At 40.7% G+C, this 23,483-nt stretch overlaps 1 protein-coding gene across 1 annotated transcript in view; it reads right to left on the bottom strand.

Moving 5' to 3' along the window:
* adamts7 (a disintegrin-like and metallopeptidase (reprolysin type) with thrombospondin type 1 motif, 7) overlaps positions 1-23,483 on the bottom strand; it is a gene marked incomplete at its 3' end in the record, with an annotated part of 95,875 nt that overhangs the window by 56,252 nt on the left and 16,140 nt on the right. Inside the window, exons 3-8 of the mRNA XM_083993075.1 lie at positions 13,961-14,144; positions 12,588-12,784; positions 10,103-10,186; positions 8,059-8,183; positions 4,054-4,203; positions 1,874-2,017 (exon numbers count right to left, since the gene is read on the bottom strand). Of these exons, the coding sequence (XP_083849201.1) occupies positions 1,874-2,017; positions 4,054-4,203; positions 8,059-8,183; positions 10,103-10,186; positions 12,588-12,784; positions 13,961-14,144 (884 nt within the window). The remainder of the gene's footprint in view (positions 1-1,873; positions 2,018-4,053; positions 4,204-8,058; positions 8,184-10,102; positions 10,187-12,587; positions 12,785-13,960; positions 14,145-23,483) is intronic.

Below are 23,483 nucleotides of genomic sequence, written 5' to 3'. Positions count from 1 at the left end.
ATGCCTGGAGAGAAACTGGGGCAACTACAGTGAAATATTTCAGACATTCAACACACGTCCTGTTGGAGCCAGGAGTACATATCCAGTTGCCAGACGTTTGAAACACTTAGTGGACAAAATTGATTTTGTTGCATCATTAAAGGAGCTGGATAAAGTCTAATGGTCCAGAAAAGGAATACTGAGATTACATCTTATTAGCACAAACCTCCCACAACTGTGTAACTTTCTTTTACTTTAAGCAACTTCTAGCAAGGTCAGTTCAGGTCTAATCAACATGGCTCTAAAGGGAGAAAAAGAGCAGTGCGCTGTTATTAGATCAGCAGGTACTCTGATGTGAATGTGAAAAGCTGCTGTCAGTAATTATAGCCATGGAGCATGTCAGGTATCACATCCTGTGTATTTCAACCTTGCTGATGACCGGGACTATTCATTATATTAACAGTCAGCTGTGACTTCAGATGACAGGTGGAAAACCTGTCATCACAGCGAAAGAGAAATCCAGGAAGAAAGTGTTCTCAAAACCTCAGCTACTGGTGAAAATCTTATGTTCCTCAGTTTTTCTTGCTTCCATGCATACACACCATGCACTATATATACTGTACACAGGTCAATACTGTACTGATTAAAGGGGAATTGCGATCATTTACTCACCCAGATAACTTTGGTGTCATTTCAAGTCCTTCTGACGAAATTAGCTCCAGCCGAGAGCCGCGTATATCTGTATAATGCCAGTATACGGGGCAGCGCAATGCAGCCTCTAAATAACATATTATCTGCCGAGAAACATTTCACCAATATTTAGTTAGGATACACTAGTGCTATTCCCCTCTGAGTCCGGGGTTAGCTGTTATCAACATCCGGGGTCTGTAGGTTGACTACTAACCTCTGACCTGGATGATGTCATCTCCGACCGCTGCCCGGCTCATTCTGATAATAATCATTCTGCTTCGGCATTCGGGTCCATTTTTATCTCAACTAGCCGGAGCTTTAGTGAGTCCAGGTTGAGGAGAGGAAGCCTGTGGAAGCTGAACTTCATCCAGCTGCTCATTTTGTTGACAAGTCAGAAACACGCAGAAACGAACCGTAGCATTAGCGGTAGCAACAAGACGTGTTGCGCGGCGGTCGGAGATGACATCATCCAGGTCAGAGGTCAGTAGGTCAACCTACAGACCCCGGATGTTGATAACAGCTAACCCCGGCCTCAGAGCGGAATAGCACTAGCCTATCATAACTAAATATTTGTGAAATGAACGAGTTTCGCGGCAGATAATGTGTTATCTAATTTCTAATTTTTTCTGATCTAATTTCGTTGGAGAGACTTGTAAAGACACCAAAGTTGTCTGGGTGAGTAAATGATCGTATTTTATGCTAGAAATAAAGTCCAGATTGTAAAAAAAACGGAAATTCCCCTTTAAACTGTTTGTTTACGAATTGCCCTTGAGATCTTTACCTGGATGCTTCCAAAGACCATTGGCATATATGCTTTAAAGGATAATTTCCGTTTTTTACAACCTGGACCTTATTTCTAGCATAAAATACGATCATTTCACTCACCCAGATAACTTTGGTGTCATTTGGAGTCGGTTTGACGAAATTAGCCCCAGTGGAGCGGCGCGTATATCCGTATAATGCGAGAACACGGGGCACGCAATGCAGCCTCTAAATACTGTATGTGTTATTTAGAGGCTGCATTGCGTGCCCCGTGTTCTCGGGGCTCCAGATGACACCAAAGTTGTCTGGGTGAGTAAAATGATCGTATTTTATGCTAGAAATAAGGTCCAGGTTGTAAAAAACGGAAATTATCCTTTAACTTTAATATACACATGTCACATGTCAGATAGCAGAGCAGACATACAGCGTGTTTGACACTCACTCTAGGAAGCGGGTGATATACTGGCGGCTGCAGCGTGACCACCTGGGCAGCGAGGTGCCGTACAGGAGCTGTGGAGACATGACGAAAGGTCGTTTCCCAATGGGTTCACAGTCATTACCGTTGCCATCATGCTGAATCCCAAAGCTGTGACATAAGAGCACATCCCACAGAGTGGGCAATTAAACTGAGTGGGCACAACATGTTACACACACGACTCATAGTACAGTACATCTGTATTGTGTCATATCAACAAATACATGTGTGTCTGTGATTTATACAAAGATTACAACATTGAACCTGTTAGATGTGAGATTGTATGTGTTGCTGTGAGTGCAGTGGTAATGAGCCACTGAGACATTGCAAAAAATCAAGAAATTAAGGAACAATGAATCTGTGAACACCGGTGATAAAAGAAAGCACAGCAATTTTTTCTTTCACACTGCAAAATCACTGTCCTCAGGTAGCTCAGCAACAAGAATGACACCTGCAGTGAGAATTTGATGCCTTCTGGTTCATTTCTGCTCGTGGCTGCTGGATGCACTTCTTCTATATAGTTCTTTTCACCATTACTGTATGTCAGTGGTTCCCAACCTTTTTTGCTTGTGACCCCATTTTGACATCACAAATTTCTGGCGACCCTGGTCAATCAAGTTGTGACAGCTCAGATTTTATTATGTTGCATTTTGTTTGACCTCGACTTATATTTGAGAAAGTCAAAATATAGAATACAGTTATTTAAGATTGTCTGTGGTGTTTTTAATCATAATTTTAAAAAGAATAATAATTAGTTTAAAAAAATATTTGTATCAGTCTTTTTATTTTATTTTTTATCAATTACTAGACATTTCAGGTGACCCCATTTGAATTCCAGGTTGAAAAACACTGCTGTATGTACATTTTCAGGATATTATAGAAAAAATGTTTAACAAATCAACATTTCAGCAGTGTTTGCACATTAGTTAACTCAAAAAATGTTCTGTGGATTCATCACTGACAAAAAATTTGACAAACTAGTCCAACACTTTGAGGTCAAACTCAATAAATATTAGCTCATGCTCAGATGATGATGTACAATGTTTCTATTGGTCAAGCATTTGATTAAATAGCAGGTAAAAATTGTTCTCATTGTCAGATGATTTGACATTTTGACAAAGTAACGACAACTGATTCTGGCTCATTCAATCCACTGGGGAAATGTGTGAAATGAGTTGTCCTCTAGAATCAGAGGGAGAAGACCTACGACCAGAGCAGCACTGAGTCTAATTATGGAAATATGGGGAAGAAATAGTCGGAAAAAAACCATACAAATGTTGTCATTCTTTTCAAAAAGAACCCCTACCATGAGACTTTGGTATGCTAGTACAGTAGACCCAGCCTTTGCCAGCCTATTGTCAGTCCACCTGGGACTCACAGTGGGCTAACTGTCAATCCAGAGCTCATTCATGCACTCAACATATAGAAACCCTGAGCATTTATTCAGGCCTGGCTGCCGAACACGCACATGTATGGTGGAGAATAAGGGACTCGGGCTCAGATGCACCGTAACAATCGACATGAACAAATACAATGAAGCTATCAGCCACACACTGTTCCCAATCAGTCTGAAGAGAATGTGATTATAATTGCAAATTGAAGGGGGAAATAAATGGACTGACGTAGGAAAGGAGACAATGGGCACCTCTGCATGTTCCTATTAGAATTTGATATACTCCTTAATATTACAGTCTGTACTGTACAATGTGAGAGTAGAGCCAAATAAACTTTGTATTATTCTATCTTTTATCTGAAATAATAATAACATTTCAATAATAACATTTCATCTTTGTTCAGTATTAAATCATATTTTCATTCACAACCATCATATGTCCTTTCAAAGCTCTGAGACTGCAAAACTACACACGTGAGCATACATGAAAAACAGTGTGTGAGAGACAGTGGACCAGTGCACGTGCTTTCAAAAATCAGCATCTAATAAAAATCTATATAATGAGTCTTTTTCAGACTTTTTTATGCTGATCATTAGATAAGATGAACATAAATCAGAATGTCAGAATGTATGTGCCTCTGTCTGTTTATGCGTTTATGTGTGTGTGTGTGTGTGTGTGTGTGTGTGTGTGTGTGTGTGTGTGTGTGTGTGTGTGTGTGTGTGTGTGTGTGTGTGTGTGTGCATTTAGCCTTACTTGTGTCCCAGTTCGTGAGCCACAGTGAAGGCCACAGGGAGGCCGGTGTCCTCACTAATGCTGCAGCTGCGATGCGGCTGACACATCCCGGCCACATGGGACAGACCCAGAGTCTCACAGGGCATGTTGATGGCTGCACAGATGTCCTTCCTTTGAAGAGCAAAGGTGGATTTTCGGTCAGAAGGCAAAACAATGTAATCTGACTGGCAAGATGATGGAGAACAGAAGAAAAGAAGGAAAAGGAGGCAGTGGAGGAGAACAGAGGAAAGTGAATGATCCTCTTCTGACTTTGGTGACAGCATCAACTTTCTTGTTTCTATGGAAATATCCTGACTATTGGATGTCATCATCATTATGTGGTTATGACATTAATTTATCCAATTAATGTGTCTTTTGTACTACTTATTTATAGGAATGTACATAACTTTCATAACACATGTCTTGTATCTTGTGTGTCTTTGTGTATTTTATTGTGAATATCTGTGACTACTATGTCTCTTTTATCTTATGAGGCCACAGATGAATTTCCACGGCAGTGGGCAATAAAGACTTTCAACTTCTCACTTCAATAAAAAGGTGTTGTTTCTACCACAGTGCACATCTTACAGTTACATGATCACACACTACAAATACTTCTCAGAACAATGTGCTTTCAGATCAATGAAAAGATTTCATAACATCTTCTGTACTGAACTTGATGGAAACAAAATAGTCAGTTTTGAGGGGCCAGAGACAATAAAAGTAGTAACAACAGAAAAACAGCAGCTTTTGGCAGTGGGTAAATAATATTAAATGACTGATCATGTATCAGCTGGGGAGGATGAACAGGACAGAGAGCATGAAGGATTTCTTTGGTGAGTCAGCTGAAAGAAGCACATCATAAGGAAGAGAGAGTGAGATACGATGGAGGAAAAGAGGCCAGATACCATTCATTTTTGTACTGAATTTGCATATTTAAACAAACTCCCTCAATATTCTTTTTTTTTGACCCACCAGTCACTTTGAAGTCAACCACCAATTAATCCTTTCTGCAGTGCTGATCCCCACTCAGTCCTCCAGCATCCCAACCATCTACAAGACTTCACATCAGTCGCTCAGTCGCCATTTCTACCTTCCCTAAGCTACTAACAACTGTACTGTCCATCCCCTTCCCCAGTGTACACTACACACCCCTATTGTGCACTACATTCCAACACCAGACTACAACTGGAATACTAAATGCCTTGACTTAGGTGCTCACATCTTGGATTCCACAAGATGTTGAAAAAGAGTTGACTGTTCCACCACATCCTTATTTGCTGTTCAAATCTCAATTCTCATCAATTTCACTTTTTAGTTGAGACTCATGTATCAACCGTGTGTACGCACAGATATGTGCGTAAGAACATTCCCACGCAAAATATGGAATTCATCAACTTGTACTTGTGCTTAGGAACGTGTGTAAATTTAAGCACAACTCTGACCATGCGTACACACAAAATCTAGTGGTAGAACAGTGAAACTACAAATAGAACCCAGTGGAGGAGTCATAGTGTTCAGCAATCTCAAACTTCACACGTGTTCCTTGTTTCCTTATTAATACAAATTCTCAATTAGTAATTTAGCAGACATGTTGAATGAGTGGTGTGACGAGCTATAAAAGACAGTTTTTATTTCTCAGAGTGATCTTTCCTCTGACCCAACAGAATTAACAGCAGTTGTTACTTTCTCCTACGCAGAATTTTTTCTTTTGTTGGTCACACCTGCATTTACTGTAGTGTTCCCAACTGTATATTTTGGTTTGTTTCAACTTCTCCTACAAGTACCTCAATCTCAGTATCAGAGAAATTCCTCTTCTTCGCCCTCTTGGCCATGATTTCGGTGTGGGGGAAAAAATCCATTCACGCATTATTATTATTGTTGCTACCATAGGCGTTTCTGAATGCAAATGTTGAAAATTCGTTTATTTGGATAAAACCCCTTGAGATGTACCATCTCGTTTTCGAGGGGGTCCAAAAAATGATCCTAACCAAGCACAAGCCTGGTAGTTAAGAACAGGTGGGATTTATCATCACTGATTATACTAGTGTACTAGCGTACGACCAGTGTCCGCACGTTTGATAATTACGGATTATTTTTTTGTACTTACACACATTTTAAGTTTCATTCCTACGCCAGAATTTAGAACCTTTTCTATGTACGGTTGATAAATGAGGCCCCTGGTGCGTTATCCTGATGAGAGCAGTCATCTGACAATTGTAAACTGTGACTACAACGAGAACCACAGAGAGAGCAACAGTTCTCGGATACACTGTGGTATTCAAACCATGACTGATTGGAAGGGAGGGGCCCGATACCACCAACACATACAGCCACATACACAACCACTGCAGTTATTTATTGCCTCTGTAAAGCATGTTGGGACATCTTTCCTGTTGAAAGGTGCTAGATGAATAAAGTTAATCACATACATTTTGGTTGTTGTTTACGTGTGTATAGCGTATGAAAAATGTGAGTCTGTGCAGACAGCTGGATTGATGAAAACAGACATGGATCTGTCCTGTCAGACACCTGTGAGAGGAACAAGTGAAAATGCAGCTGAAGTACAGCCTGTGTAGACAGACACAACTGCTGCCAAAAACATGGTTGACCTACATTCAAACTACGCTTGAACGCACAAACATGTGGGTTACACTCTATATGATTGTGTGAGAAATGAAAAAGCTATATGAAGAAGTTCAAAACCCAGCAATAAGTTCACATCTTCGCACAGGCGGTCAATCACAGAGTGAATTGGATGTGTATGTGGGATTGATGAGACAGACTAAGACAGATACAGGTCCTCAGTGTTGACAGATCTGTGGGTGAAGGACAAAGGCGGTGTGGCAGATTCATGCTACAAGTCTCTAGAGAACACTTTTCTACCTTCACCCAAGTTCACTTGTTGCAACAGAGCAAAGGTGAACAAAATCTCTTTCCTTCTGTATTAGACAGCAGGGCCGTTGTATAGGGGAGAAAGGTGATGATAATTCTAGGGGCCCAGCGCCCAGTAGGGCCCACAAAAAAAACAAAAAACAGTAGTCTAATCTTTGTATGACTGAATTATTCTGCTTAGACCCTGACTAATACTCATATTAAAGCTGCATTAGCATCAAAACAAAGTAGGCTAAATAAAAAATGATAATACATACATAGTCTAAGAAAAAAGGTGGAAAAGTCAGGGGCCCACTTTAGTATTCTTTCAGGGGGCACAGAATTCCTAGCGACGGCCCTGCTGGACAGCAACCTTTGTTGCATGTGTGGGAGTGTATGTACCACACCGATCAGCCATAATATTAAAACAGATGACTGGTGTTCATGTTGTGACTTATATATAATTTTTTTTTTAAATGAACCAAAATATAAACGGTGAAAAAAATTCAAATCAAATTACTAAGTGACTCAATTTGACAAACACCAATCAGCTACAACAATAGGTTTCTACTGACCGGTGTACGTATCATTGCAGATATTGGCTCCACTACTGTATGCCCTACAAACTCTGACCAAACTCATCTTTGTAGCTTGTGTTTCTCCCATACATGATAAACTGCTTTATCTGATGTTTCTTTGAATTTCTAAGGTGATGCAAGGAGAAAAAAAGTTGAGTTCTTTGAAGTGTGATAAGAAGGATCCCGGTAAATTAATAGAATGGTTGGAACTGACTTCATTGATTCCATTTCGCAAAATTAAATCCGCTCATTGAACCTGCAGTTCATCTGTTGAGGCATCAGGTTAGTTGTTAACAGCAGTGTTAATTCAATATCACTCACTCACTGCTGGTGACATGTGGGCTGCACAGTCGACAAGATAAGGATGTTTGTGATGAGATACATGCAGCTTTGATCCTGCTCTCCGCAACAATCTAAATCAGTATATCAATCACTTGTATAGGACAACGTGACAAAAACAAATTATTCATAGCAAGTCTTGGAAGTCATGGTCATGTTTGGTGTGTAGACAAAGAGAGCTCAGTCGATTTCTTACCTGGTGAGCAGAACGGCTACGTCATGGTGCAGCGGGTGATCGTCTCCTTTCATGGTGAGTTTCTTCTGCCACTTACAGAAGCTGTTCAAGCTGTTGTCAGCGTGGTGTGTAATCTTTAAGTCATCCTGTCATCCACATGTCACATCGAGATGAAGGGAAGAAAGCACAAAGGAAAAACCAATCATAACGTTTCCCGCTAATGCACTCTAAGTGTAGAAAATGGGCAGCTACACAATGACTACAAAATGCAGCAGCACTGCTCTTAGCGTGAGTCTAAGTGGGCACAAGTACGTCATTCAGATAAAACTAAGTGTTTTATACCACTGTGCGTTTTAGTCACCAGATTACCTACTGTATACTGTATACTCCTCTGTATGAACCTTAGTTGTGTTTATTTGCGTCATCCACATCTTTAGTGTATTATATGTTGCTGCAGGATACAGTTACCTTCAGTCTGGTAAGTGCTGCCTGTGTGCAGTGACATGAAAGCTGCAATTATTTCAAACAGGAATAACCTCAAAATGTGATTGTGAAGTGTGCAATCAGGAAGCTGTGTAACACAGGTGCCATTCATAAACTACAAGTTGAACTGAGACATGACATTCACCACTCATATGGTGACTTTTAGGTTTTTTTTTTTTTTTACTTTACTAGGAATTATTATCTACAAAGAATTGTTTTGTTTTCATTGTATAAAATAATTCAAGGTCTGATTCGTATTTACATATGCCAAATATAAAGCATCAAAAAACAAGCATTGAAGCTGAGATAAAGAACTTGACACTCTTTCTAGGCAAAGTTGCAATTCACTTTATGACAACAGAAGACAGACACTCAGATGAATCTCACTGCTTTTTCCTTCTGTTGATCCTTTTAAAATCAGAATTCATGTTGTTTAACCTTGAAACTTTTAACAATGTCTTTCACCTGTGTCACATACAGTGTATATGTTTTGAATTTGCTCAAAGGATTAGCCTTCAGCATCACTTGCTTTCTTGTTGAGAGCTGCATGAGAGGAGAGATACACAGAGGCTCGTGTGTGTACGGTAAATACCAGCACCTTAATGCCCTCTTAATGGTCTGAACAATACAGCACAGATAGGTTAGGTTTTGTGGTTTACATATGAATTAATCTGGACTTCTTACATGTTATTTTGAAATGAAACACTTTTTAGACATCCACCTATGCATGTCCTCACATTTTTACGACACACATCCACATTTTTCTGTCTATGACAAATTAAGCTTAATTGCTTAAAAGCTTTATTAAAGGGATAGTTCACTCAAAATTGAAATTTCATTCAAACTCATTATCTACTCACCCTCATGTGGACTAAGGGCTGGGAGAAGTTTCAGAGTCCTCTGTGGCTTCTCTGAGTTACAGCGGGGCTCCGTGCAGCACTGCATGTCCATATGACGGTAGTGAATGGTGCTCACTTTTCTTCGTCCAAAAAGACACACCAAAAAACATCCAAATACCTCCATAGTGCTCGTCTGTAATGTCCCTCTTGTATTGAAGCCCCGACATGAGAAATTGTTCCGAAAAAAATTAAATAAGACTATATTTCAAGCTTGTTTGTAGCCAAAGCTCCCAGTGTTGCTCTGCCGGAATCTTGCGGGATTTGCGAAAGCGTGAACTGGGTGTCGATGCAAATCACGCGAGATTTGCACAGACACAGGCAAAGCAGTGAACTGAGACACTGGGAGCTTCCAGAACAAACAAGCTTAAAATATAAACTTATTTAATTTTTTTCGGAACAATTTCTCATGTTGGGGCTTCAATACAAGAGGGACATTACAGACGAGCAGTATGGAGGTATTTGGATGTTTTTTGGTGTGTCTTTTTGGACGAAGAAAAGTGAGCTCCGTTCTCAACCGTTAAATGGACATGCAGTGCTGCGCCGAGACCCCCTGTAACTCAGAGAAGCCACGGAGGACTCTGAAACTTCTCCCAGCCCTTAGTCCACATGAGGGGGAGTAGATAATGAGTGAAATTTCAATTTTGAGTGAACTATCCCTTTAACATACACAAGTGTGTGTTTACCTCGTCCTGCTCCAGTAGGATGAGTCGAACAACCACAATGTTGACTGCATTTCCAATACTGGCGTCTCTGAACAGACCTGCCACCTACAGAAAAGAGAAAAAAATAATCATATATATCACATATGGACAAAGGGTTTTGATATGGAATGTGTTCCATCCAATACGCTGCCCTCTATTGTGTAACCAACACAATATCTTGAAAGAAAAAGTTTCTCTGGCATCTGACTTTTTGACAGTTGGATTTCCATTTCAGAATGCATCCACTTTACACATTACCTCTAAACTGAAAAACTCTGAATGAAATATTTTCACTTTTCAAAAGCATCTTGTTTTCTGTTTTGGGAGTTTTCATTCCTTCATGCAATTTACAACATGACCCGAGTCTTTCAGAAGAATAACCTTTCTGAACAGCCTTGTGCCTCATATGAAAACGTGCCTCCAGCATTTTAACAACATTCACACCTCTGAGTATCTTTCAGAGCTATTTATTTCACACAAAAGTCTAAAGCCCCATGGCCTCCGGCTCTTAGGGGCTAACAGTCTATGATTATAGCTTTTTATCAATTTAACTTTTTACACTTTGGAGTCAACCACACAAATATCAATCATGTTTCAGTGCAAACCTTTCAACTCTGAGTAATTGCAGGTGTTATTTTCTATGCCCCGTTACACTAATGTGGAAAATAAAAAGGTACTTTAGCACATTTAAATAATTCCCTTTAAAAAAAGGACAAAAAAGAGAAAACTCACCTTGTACTAGTTTTTTGAGCTGAAATTCTACAGTTTTGAATTAGCATGAACACTATCACTTTTCATGTGCACAAGTGATGTTAAAATTGCAATTATACTCTACACAACCACTTGAATGTGATAGTTCAGTCACTACACAGAAAGGCAGCACTCATTAGTCAAATTCCTTTCATTTTTCTTGTTGTCAGGCAAAACATGAAACATACAAACCCTTCTATCTGGGTTGTGTGTCTGAGGCACTCGAGACCCAACAGCTCTGACACATAAAGAACTTAATTCATCAAATCTGTTCATTTGTTTGTAGCCATTGTCTGTCATTGAAGCACTTGTTCACAGATATTCTTGGTGCACGTCTTGATACATTTATTTTACAGGATTTTTTTTAAGCTTATCAGTAAAAACAAACATTTTTCTCTATTGTTTATCCTGTGATTAAAACCAGAGCAGCAGCTATTTAAAGCCGGTGATTTTTCTTTTGTCACAACAATGTGCTGTTAATTTATATGTTTCCTCTGAATCTGGAGTCACATAATGTGCATTTGCACCTAATATTAAATTCCCATTGCATCTATATTTACTGTATGTCCTTAGGGTCTGCTTGTTTGTTAACACACAGCGATAATACATATCCCAGAGGAAATACAATAATTTACCATTGGATCACCATGTGAAAGGAAGTTGGGAGCTATTTCTGTAAAGGGGCTTCCAATTTCATTCTGCTGAGATTGACTCCTCTGGCTGTTACAAGTGTGTAAATCAAACCACTGGGAGTGTACGGTACGGCGGAGCACGAAAACACAAACCTCTCAACAAGTCGACAACTTCAAGACCGCGTCCGTGACGCGACAATGGCTGAGGAAGATGGTGCCATTACTTTCTGTTTGGACACGTGTAAGAGGCCGTTTCCCTCGAAGCGGCGCAAGATTCTTTTCACATAACCGAATTGTTTGGAAGTTCAAAGCCAGAGCGTAAAGAACCATGAGAGGATGTGGGGAATAATGGCTGCTTCCTCTGTGTATTATTGTCTGTTAAGTCAGTTAATCCGTGGGCTTCTCCATCAGTGAAATCCCTTTCCTGATACTCCGCCTTCTGATAGCATTTTCAGTAGCTGCACTACACAGTTTGGAAAAAGCTCCTCATGTGCTAATCAATACCAGGCGAGAGGAGTCAGTTTACTTAACCCCTAACTAGGAGGTAGTAATAACATTTCTTGTGAAGGGCTACAGGGTCACGGTTGAAAAAATATATATACGTAGATGAAAAAAGTTGAATCTAGCCATTGTATTACCTGACACAAGGGCAGAAAAACAAACTGAATCTGGTCTCAAACAGCAGCAGCATCCAAAACATCTGGGCAGATGCTCAGACATCCTGTTGCTCTGCATTCAAAACATCTTGAGGATCTTTTTTTTTTTGTTTCAATCTGTGAAACTACTCTGCAGTTTTAGCTTCGACTGTGTAATTCAAGCACTCTAATCATATTTCGAAAAACTACAATTTTATCGCCTGCACCTTCATTATGATTTCTGGGACATGGTTCATCATCTAATACTCAAATATTATTCATTTGTAGTATTGTGCCAGAAGTAAAAACACACTTCAAACAACAGAACGTTTCAGTGGGAACTAAAAGGAGCACATCAGTCATTAGCTACTCACAGGAAACTGAATGAACTGAAACTTGTGTTTATGTTCAAACATCACAGTGATGTTACTGCTGACTTCACAGACTTACAATGTTCATGACAGCGAGGACGTAGCCCTCCACAGCTTTGCTCCCATGATACTCCACCATTTTCGGGTCGGCCACCACCAGTGTTTCCACCCACTTCTCTTTGCTGACTGAGCGTTGACGGATTCTCCTCCTTCTCTGCTGCCGGTGCTCCCAGCGCTCCCGCTGTCTCTCGCTGTCTTCAAGACTTTGATGGGAATCTGAGGATGCCAGACAGAAATAGACATTTTAAACTTTACTGAAGTGCAGCGCACGCTTTCAAAGCAGGTTTGAGTTTCAACTTGCCACATAGAGTCACAGGTTAATATATTAGGTGTTATTTAAATAGTTACATAATAAATTAAAAATAAGAACGACTTATTTAATACAGACTTTACTATTTCAGTTTAATAGTCTTATGTGGCTGTGGTGGTTTAGAGCTTTATCTTTTTAATATTATGTTGAGGGACTTATAATTGAGTATTTCCATTTAATTTTACTTTCCACTTCCACTGAACTTCTTTTCTTGACATTGTACTTTCTACTTCATCACCTTTATGCGATTGTTTCGATTTGACAGTTTTAAAAAAGGACACGATTAAGATTCAGTTCACTGAAGCACTGTAGTGAGTTCTCTCTTAAACCCAGAGGACAAGCTGAATCCCCCTGACTGTTATTGTATAATTTGCATTGCAAATATTTCACAAGTTTAACTCATTATTCCAAACCTTGAACACTTTTAAAATGAGCATTCAACATTACATGAATTAAACACAAGAAACTAAGGAAATGAATAAGATCTTTCTATCCTTTGGATATCAAACCAATCTTAGTGCATATTGTCCATTTTTGTGTAGGCTAGATACTGTCAATAAAAATGTCCATGCAGTGTTTGCATTGACTGACAGATACTGAACGGCCACAACATTCCCAACAACTGAGTCTGACTTTTCACTAAAGAAAAACTAAGAAATTATTAAACACCACTGCAGTGACATCTGGAAGAAACTAATTCATGTGGCAACAGGCGCTCAAGTTCTAATAATCTATTCATAAACTCAAAGCTCTGCACAAGGTTTAATATTCAGGGTCATTTCAGCCAAATCAGAACTTTAAGAAGCTGAATTATCAGTGACTTGATTTGAATGTTTTTATTCCTCTGACCTCTGCAGATCAGCCAGAGACAGACTATTTTTCAGTCATCACCTTCACTCTGCTCATTCAGGCTCAATGTCTATGAGAATAAAAGAGGACTGAGAATAATGTGAGCTATCTATCCTGATGTGCTGACTCTCAATGCTGCTGAGCTGTTTCACAGAACAAATACAAACTTTGATAGTATTGTAAAACTTTTAGGTGTCACAGTGTGTGATGAGAGATAAAAAAAAGGCATTTACTTTGGAGTCCACAGGTACCGTTGAGAGTTTGTTTCCCTGAGATGGGCTGTACCACTGGACTCCAGGGGGAGGGGGGTACGTGGCGTTTGTAGATGGCGTGGGCCTGTGGTGCTGACGTGTCATCACTCGGCTTCTCCAGAGGCTGAATGAAAAATTCTTCATTGGACAACCTGAACAGTCCTGTCTGAAGAAAACAAAGGTTGCAGGTCAGTTCACCACCTCTTAATTATGATAACCACAGAACATTTGCTGAAATGTTGAGCTACATATAGAAAAGCTCAACATTTCAAACAGAACTGATGACCTGTTTGATCCTCTGCTGTCATCATGAGGTGACTGCTGGTTTTTAAAGGAGACATATTCTGCCCCCTTTCCACAAATTAAAATAGTCCCCAGGTGTCTTAAAGACACGTCTGTGACAAGCTTTGGTCAAAATCCCCCAAGGATCAAACATCACAGCTCTTTTCATCCTCTCTAAACAGCCCTGTTCAGAACGGCTGCTTTCAGTGTCTGTCCCTTTAAATGCAAATGAACCACTGCTTGCCCCGCCCCTTCTACTGGTCTCAGGTAGGGGTGGGATTATCAGAGACGCTCTATATTGCCTAGAAGGACTTTGGTATTATTCAAATTCGAAATCTAGTTACATCACTGGAAGACAACTGAGGGAACAGCTCATAAAACCACATGGATTTCAACCTAGGGAGCCTGAACATTACAGATTGTTTGGGTCAATTCTCACATTTTGGGGGCAGAAGGCAAGACAAACACCTAAATATCTGTTAAAGAGCCTTCAAATAGTGATATTTCCATAATATGTCCCCATTCTTTACATGCTCCCATTAGGTGGCATCATCCGGAAGCACTCAATCAATTTTCACTGTTATGCGGATGATACGCAACTCTACTTGTCCATGGAGCCAGATGACAGAAGCCGCCTCATCAATCTGCAAGACTGTCTGAAAGACATTAGATCCTGGATGTCCTCTAACTTCTTGCTACTGAATTCAGATAAAACTGAGGTCATTGTGTTTGGACCTAAACATCTCAGGGACACGTTCTCTAATCAGATCGCTACTCTAGATGGCATCACCCTGACCCCGAGTACAACCGCCAGGAACCTTGGAGTCATTTTTGACCAAGACCTTTCCTTAAGCTCCCACATAAAACACGTGACTAGGACCGCCTTCTTCCATCTGCGCAGTATCACTAAGATTAGGAATATTCTCTCCCAGAGTGATGCTGAGAAACTAGTGCATGCATTTATCACTTCTAGGCTAGACTACTGCAACTCTCTCCTGTCAGGATGTCCGAAAAACTCTCTAAAGAGTCTCCAGCTGGTCCAGAATGCCGCAGCGAGGGTTTTGACAGGAGTTAGGAAGAGAGAGCACATCTCTCCCACCTTAGCCTCTCTCCACTGGCTTCAGTGTAGGATTTAGAATAGACTTCAAAATCCTTCTGCTGACTTATAAGGCTCTTAATGATAAAGCTCCTTCCTATCTGAAAGAACTAATCATTCCTTACTGTCCTACCAGAGCACTCCGCTCCCAGAACGCAGGTCTGTTAGTGACTCCCAGTATCTCTAAAGACAGACTGGGAGGTAGAGCCTTCAGTTACCGGGCTCCTTTACTGTGGAACCAGCTCTCTCCATGGGTCAGAGAGGCAGACACTCTAACTACATTTAAGTCTAGACTTAAGACCTTCCTTTATGACAGGGCTTTTAGTTAGGGCTGGTTCAGGTAGCTCTGAACCATTTCATAGCTACGCTGCTATAGGCTTAGACTGCTGGGGACACATCTGGTTACACAGAGCCCTCTCCTCTCCCCTCCTCTCCTCTCCTCTCCCCTCCTCTCCTCTCCTCTCCTCTCCTCTCCTCAGTATATTTTTGAACTGTCATTTTCTGTTGTACTTTGTAGTTTGGCCTTGGTGTCTCGCACTCTCTCTGTGTTTCCGCAGATCCACCGGAGCTCCATCTCTCTGCACCAGCCGCAGCCTGCATCGCCCCCCTCCCGCCCTTTCCCCTGCTGCTAGACCGGCCTCCCCTCCCTTCCCATGGACCAGTCTACCACCCAGTCCTCCCATCGAGCGGGCCAGATCTCCCTGCCCCCCCCCCCCCCTTCAGCAGAGACTGCCTTCATCAACTCCTGCTAACATTTCCATATTTCGCACATTCTGTGACAAACTGTAAACTGTTTTCTTGTCTGTAACAACATCTATTGCACGTCTGTCCGTCCTGGGTGAGGGATCCCTCCTCTGTTGCTCACCCTGAGGTTTCTCTGATTTTTCCCAGTTAAAAGGGTTTTCCATGGAGTTTTTCCTCAGTCGATGTGAGGGTCTAAGGACAGAGGATGTTGTTACGATGCCATGTGAAGCCCTTTGAGACAAACTGTTTGTAAAAACGGGCTATACAAATAAAATTGCCTTGCCTTGCCTTGCCTTTAAATCTACAGATCGTCTCTGTCCCATTCCATATCAAGTGATGTTATTCTGACAGTACAATATTCACACAAAAAAATAGCAATCTATTAATTTAGTCACACTCCAAATATGACTACTGCAGTGTGATTAAATTTCAAATGTTCACTTTTCATGTTATCGTTACCATTGATGCATCATTTTATAGTTTAAGACAATGGTTGGATGTGACTACGCTGCTGTACAAACTGAGCACACCCTGCATGTGGTTCACAGTTAAAGCCTTCAAATGAAAACAACGGCCTTTTCTCATCAGACAGCATCATGTTCCTGTCCCATGAAACTTTGCCTTGTAGGAAGTAACTTATTTTTGTCTGTCTGCTTTACCCTCATGCTGAGCTAGCACAAAGAAAGAAATATCAGTTATGAATAGAATTTAACATATTCAATATTCATTGCATCTTTGTTCTTGTGTCTTCTGTCCTGAAGAGCTGATTATAATCAATGTTAAAGGGATAGTTCAATATTTTGGAAATTTGGCCCATTGCCATAATCCCTATGCAGTAGGTTCGTTACCTTTAATTATCGGTGCAAGCTGTTTTTAGAACGGTGGAGCAGAGCTGCGAGCTGCTCAGAGGTATGCTATGGAGGCTAATGGAATTTCTTGGTTTCCCTCATCAAACTCATCAAATACACAATCCAACAACTCCACAACGCTCTGGTGGACAAGTTGTGACCTGCACATTCACCACGCTATGAGATAATAACCGAGTTGAGTTGTTTTCGAGGCAAATGCAGAGACTGCTTGCCGAAAAACTGGCCCCCGATGGTAACGCACATCAGTGGTTTTGCATGAATTTACCTCAACAACAACTCCGTCTCTGTAGCGTAGCTCTGAGCAGCTCGTGGCTCTGCTCCGCTGTTCTAAAAACAGCTTGCACTGACAATTAAAGGTAACAAACCTATGGGCCAATTTGCCAAAATGTTGAACTATCCCTTTTAGCAATGTGATGCCTCGATACTGATTTGTCGCTGGCACATAGTAACAGAGCTCAGTGAGCAGAATAAACAGCCTGATGCCTCACGGCTGCAGTAAGCATCCAGGGCACGACAGAAACGGGGGACAGATCAGATGTCACATAAATGACTGAACCCTAAACCACACTGGCACTCTGCCAAGAGCAAATTCCAGTAGCCCCCTTCTTTCTCTTTTCACCGGCCTTGCCCTATATTTAATTCCCTCTCATCTTATACCCATATTTTCTGCCCCTCAGCTGTCACAGTGGCACGGGGTCACACTGAAGCTCACACAGGAGGGCTGGGGCCACAATATACAGCATGTATGAATGTACTAGATGGGAAGGCTTGAGTATTGAAAATTCAGAGTCACAAAGCTTCAAAGAAGTTACTTCACATGTTACAAGACACAATGTGGACATGCTTCTGCAGATCTAAGCAGTTGAGGCATGTGCTCAAAGACAAAAGACACTGTAGTGCTTTTTATCTTGATGCTTTCCTCACACTTCAGGGAAATAGCCAAACATACACCGTCCTATAATGATGCACAAAGTCAGTGACTGATATTTGTACATTAAAAGTAAGATGAATACCTCCTTTAAAATCTTGGTTGGTCATTAAAAATGAAAAATAATCTACATCAACTTGAATACTCAGGCCCCTGTTTTGACTTTGAAATGTTTAAAGGAATAGTTCACCAAAAAATGAAATTCAGTTATTAGTGACTCACCCTCATGCTGATGAATACAGAGTAGTTTTTTATTCCTCAAAGTGCATCTGGAGACCCGGGAGGGCGGTTCATAGTCCAACAAAAACTTTATGAGAGAAATAGGGCCCGACACAAAAACATCCATAAAACTACACAAAAACCATTTAATATTCCTCCACACTGCTCGTCTGCTGCAATCCAAGTGTCCTGAAGGGAGATAGTCCAGAGTTAACGTCGTTACGAGTAATTCGGGACTATATCCCTTCAGGACACTTGGATTGCAGTGGACGAGCAGTGTGGAGGAATATTACTGTACAAGGTTTTTGTGTAGTTTTATGGACGTTTTTGTGTCGGGCCCTATTACTCTCATATAAAGATTTGAATGCCCCTCCCGGGTCTCCACATACACTTTGAGAATAAAAAACTACTCCGGAGTATTCATCAGCATGAGGGTGAGTCAATAATACATTTCATTTTTTGGTGAACTATTCCTTTAAAATGCACCCATGACTCTGAAAACCATCACTACTGACTGGAGGGGTGCAACCAGCCGTGGGTAAAAGGAAACCAGATCATGTGTTGGAGTTTTCTCTATCATGTCCATTTGTAGCCACAGTGTTTCTTCACAGCACTGTGCCACTCGCTCACGCCTGCGTTTTCATTCATTATTAACTTTGGATGACTTTTACACATAGGGACATTGCAAACAAAACATTTACTGTCATATCATATCTATGGGACACACACGGCTGCACTGTACAGTAACTGTTAAGTTGCCTCAGCCCTTGGGGTGTGTAAATAACGTCCTTGCACTCTGATTGTGTCAGTCTGTAAAATGTCATGTCCCTGCATGGCTTTCACCAGCAAAGCTTCTGAAACATTTATTTGGTCACTGACTCTACACCCGAGTTGTTACATTATTGCATTTTTTTTGCCTGAGCCAAACTTTGCAGGAATGTAGGAGTGCTACCTCTTCAAGGAGCACACTGTGATGGAAATACATATTTATGAGCAGGGTTAAATAAAATCCTGTTTATTCTGAGCTTCAACTAAATAAAATACATGAATAAAAACTTGATTTTCTGACTGTGGTTCAGGAATGTGCCACCACAACAAAACCTTTAGTCACACATTATTGTTTCTTTAAATCTCAATCAATTTATCATGCACCTTGTTGGAATGAACAAGACAATGGGAGGAGGCCTTCACAACTTGACATTTACTGGATGATGCTGAAAAGCATGTATTGTTATTTAAATGTTGTTATAAAATGGAAAGGTGAAATCCGGTGATCTGATTGGTTGTGAACTGTGATACAGTAGCCTATATATACCTACACCACAGCTACTATTCTAAAGCCTTATCACAGCATGCTATTACTCCGCGTCAGGCACTTGCAGGGTTGGGAGGGTTACTTTAAAAATGTATTCCTGTACAATTACAAGTTACCTGTTAGAAAATGTAATTAGTAACTTACTCTAAGTACCACAAAATTAAAGTAATGTAACGGATTACATTTAGTTACTTTTGGATTACTTTACCAAACATGCAAATTCAGTCACGCAGCCATCCCCCCCCAATCCACGCAGAGGAAACAGGAAATGAAACGCACCGAGCTTCCGCTAAATTACAAAATAAAACACAATGGATAAACTCTCGATTGTAAATCATCACTTTATCAACATTAGTGACAGCCGCTGGCACAACCCACGAGTTGGGGGGGGGGGTCACAACAAACAGGTTTGAGGTAAACAATGGTTTACACTTTGCACAGGTAAGTCTTAAAGTATGTATTGCAACACCTTCTCATCACAATCCACGACATCTAATTTACAGTAGGCTACACAGATCAGCTGTTATTAAAACCCAACTCATAGGAAACAGGATTGTGATATCGGACCACCGCTCACATTAGCCACACAACAACAACACTCTGTGTGTGTGTGTGTAAAGAAGAGAGGGAGAGAGAGAAAGTCTGTAACCTGTTAGCTGTTAGCTGTTAGCTGTTAGCTAGCTCAGCCGTTGGTCCCCGTCAGGTAAAAGCTGCCGTTTATTCCTCAAATGAAGCTCATTGCGTTGTTGAGCCTCTCCGGTATAGTTATCCATCACTGCAATTGAATTAGCCGCTAAACTGCTGAAAGCTAAAACCGAAGGGGCGTCTGTGTGTTTACAATTCACGACAGCAACGTGAACTTACGTGCCGCTCACACTCCAGTCGAGTTACGCGGGCAGAAGAGGCAGAGCAGCTCTTTGCCTCTACAACGAGACGGCGAGTGGCTTTTACGGACGCTCTATAGCCTGTGGTTGATTTTTAAAATGTGAAGTAATCAGCCAAGTAATCTCCGTTTTTATCAAATGTACCGGTAATCTGATTACGTTTTTTTTTTTTCTGTACTTGTAAGGGACTACAGTTAGGCTACCCTTTTTTTGTATCCTGATTACGTCGTTACATGTAGTCCGTTACTCCCCAAGCCTGGGCACGTATGACTGGTATGAATGGAAGTTTGTTGTCATGTATCCATGATAATGTAGGCTACTGTTGCAGTTGGTAGCAAAAGACAGTCTGTGTTTTTGTGACGTTTAAAAGTTAGTTGAATCCACACGTTTAATAACTTTCTCTAAGTTCCAGGGAGGGTAAACAATGGTAGAGTGGATTGAGCAGTTCACCTGGAAAAAAAAAGCAGAGGAAAAGACAATATGCAGAGCTAACGTCCGGAGAGGTGGGACTATTTTTTTTCACAGTGGGGCTTTTTTATTATATGTATTTCTGGTTGAATAAAAACTACATGAAATTGATTGCGTAAATGCTGTAAATTGTACTCATGAAAATCAAACAGTTGAGGTGTGTGATGTGTGCGTTGGCCACTGAGCACTGAAGGAACAAAGATAAAACATATTGTACAATAAGCAGACAGGAGTCAGAGGCTGACATACATCAGGATTTGTTATTCCAGCACCATGATACACACGACTTTAAGAAAAAGAACAGTTGCGTCAGAAATTCTGAACATATAGTGTTTGTAGGTTGCAGATTTCATGTAATTGGTGCTAAAGGAAAAAAAAATTGCTTCTAGTCACCTGCACCCACACGTGCACATACAAACAAAAGACAGGATGTCATTTGTCAAACATGCTAACCTGCTACAAAGAAGACTCATTACTGTGCCACAAAACAACATAGTGGATTAATGGAGAGCTAATGAAATACAGGTAGATGTGCGCTGGATAAACCCCATTATCTTCCCACACATACAGTATTAGCCTATGTTTAACAGGATTTCTTTTCAGAGCTCAAGAGTGTGAGTTTGCATTAAAAAAAAGACCAAGGACAGTAGAGTAATACTGTTGAAGTCATATATTAAGGTTTATGATGTCATTTAATCTCTCAAAATATGTTTTCTAATAGGCTACAGTATAATATGAATAACTTAACCAACTCCAAAATATGTGTATCATTGTGGCCACAAAAACAAAAGGTCAGCACAGTTTCCATTTAAAGTCTGTAAAACGCATGGATCGTCATGCCAGCTTTTAACAATGGATATCACACAAATGGACATCCATATTAAAAGCTAGCGTTAATAGATCCATGCATTTACCGCAACTATGACAACTAGTGAAACCATGGAAACATAAACATACAATTCCACCGGAAGAGCAAAACTGGCTTCCGTTTTTGACGTTCGGAAACTTGTGGATATGTCGGCACTGTGGACTCGAGACTTCCCGCCCTCTCCCTGTCAGCTGGGATTGGCCCCGGCACTCTACACTGATAAGCAGTATAAACAATGAATAGATCTATCAATTTCAATTAGGCCTTTAAGTTCCCCTTGGGAACATCGGCCATCAATGAAACTCCTCCATCCTTTTCAGTCTTGGGCCTTCTGCTCCAGCTGTTGCCATGACAGCCTTTCATTCTTCATCTCCTGTACTGTGGTTCTTCTCCAGGTGGTTTTTGCTTTGCCTCTCCTTCTCCTGCCCTGTGGGTTCTACGTATGTCTGGGCCTGTTTTGTGATTGACTTTTCCACTACCATTTCCTCCTCTTTATTTTGTGTCTATTGTTTCTTGTTTAGTGAGTTCCCACAGGTTGGTGTTTGAGACGGTGTTGGGCCAGGAGGCGTCCGAGGCACTGGGTGATGAAGGTCTGCATCTTGTTTTGTATGCTGGTGGTGATCTTCCATGTTTCAGAGCCATAGAGGAGGATGGACTTGACGTTTGAGTTGAAGATTTGTGGTTTGGTCTTGAGTGACACGTTTCTTGCCTTCCAGATATTGTGAAGTGTGTTGAATGTTGCCCTTGCCTTTCCAATCCTGACATCCTCCTCTGTGCCACCATCCACAGTCACTATGCTCCCAAGGTATTTGAAGGTGACTACATCTTCTAGCTGGTTTTGGTCCATGATGATGGGTGTGTTTTTCCTGCTGTTGATCCGCATTATTTTGGTTTTAGATGAGTTGATTTTGAGCCCAAGCAGAGCAGCCGTTTCCACTAATTTGTCAGATTTTTCCTGCATCTGTTGGTGTGTGTGAGCCAGTAGTGCCAGGTCATCAGCAAAATCCAGATATTCTAACTGCTGTGTTAGGCTCTACTGTATGCCAGTTCAGCTATTGCACCTTATTTGTTTCATCACCCAATCTAATTTTCTTTGAATTTGAGAAATTCTAAGATTTTTCTAAGAGCTACTTTTAGTCTTAGGAATCTTAGTGACGGGCCTTAATATTTTAGTTTGGAGGCCTTGTTACCATTTGGTTGATGAAAATCACTCATAAGGAGGAATTAGAGCGCAACAATTATTGAACTACTGTCATTTCACCTTTCCCTTTATAGCAGGTCTGTCAGAAGTTTTCATGCAACGAGACAGTGAAACTTCAGCTTATGTCAGGGGACCAAATATTTTAGCTGGAAGGCCAGATTTGGCCAGCGGGCTGCTATTTGCTGCCACAGCTGCACTGGCGAAGAAAAAAAAGAGAAAGAAATTTGGATGTTTTTCTTTGGACGGCAGTTTAGATCTAAACTGTTAAAATTCCTGACCTTCTCAGTAATTGGTCACAGAGGGTTGTTATGAGAGGTTACTACTTCACTGGGCGTTCTTCAAATCATCCAGAAGGGCGTGTATGATCTCAAGCAATTCTTCATTTGTACATACTTCTATCAGTAATGACCTGATGGCTGTCACAACCATGACATTTTACAAACAAATAACTGCCATTGCTGATTTTATTTGTCTTTTTCTGATCATATTTTGCCACACATACAGTACACTTTACTGTATGAGGAAGAAGAGCCATTTATTGGCATTAAACATTGGAGCATATAAATAAAAACTTCATTTCTGTTTGCCTTGGCTTTGCAATTAAATATAGTTACTAGTATATGATAAAATA

The sequence above is a fragment of the Trachurus trachurus genome, assembly GCF_905171665.1.
Source record: "Trachurus trachurus genome assembly, chromosome: 3".
Lineage (NCBI taxonomy): Eukaryota > Metazoa > Chordata > Actinopteri > Carangiformes > Carangidae > Trachurus > Trachurus trachurus.
This window is presented reverse-complemented; position numbering and strand designations above follow the sequence as displayed.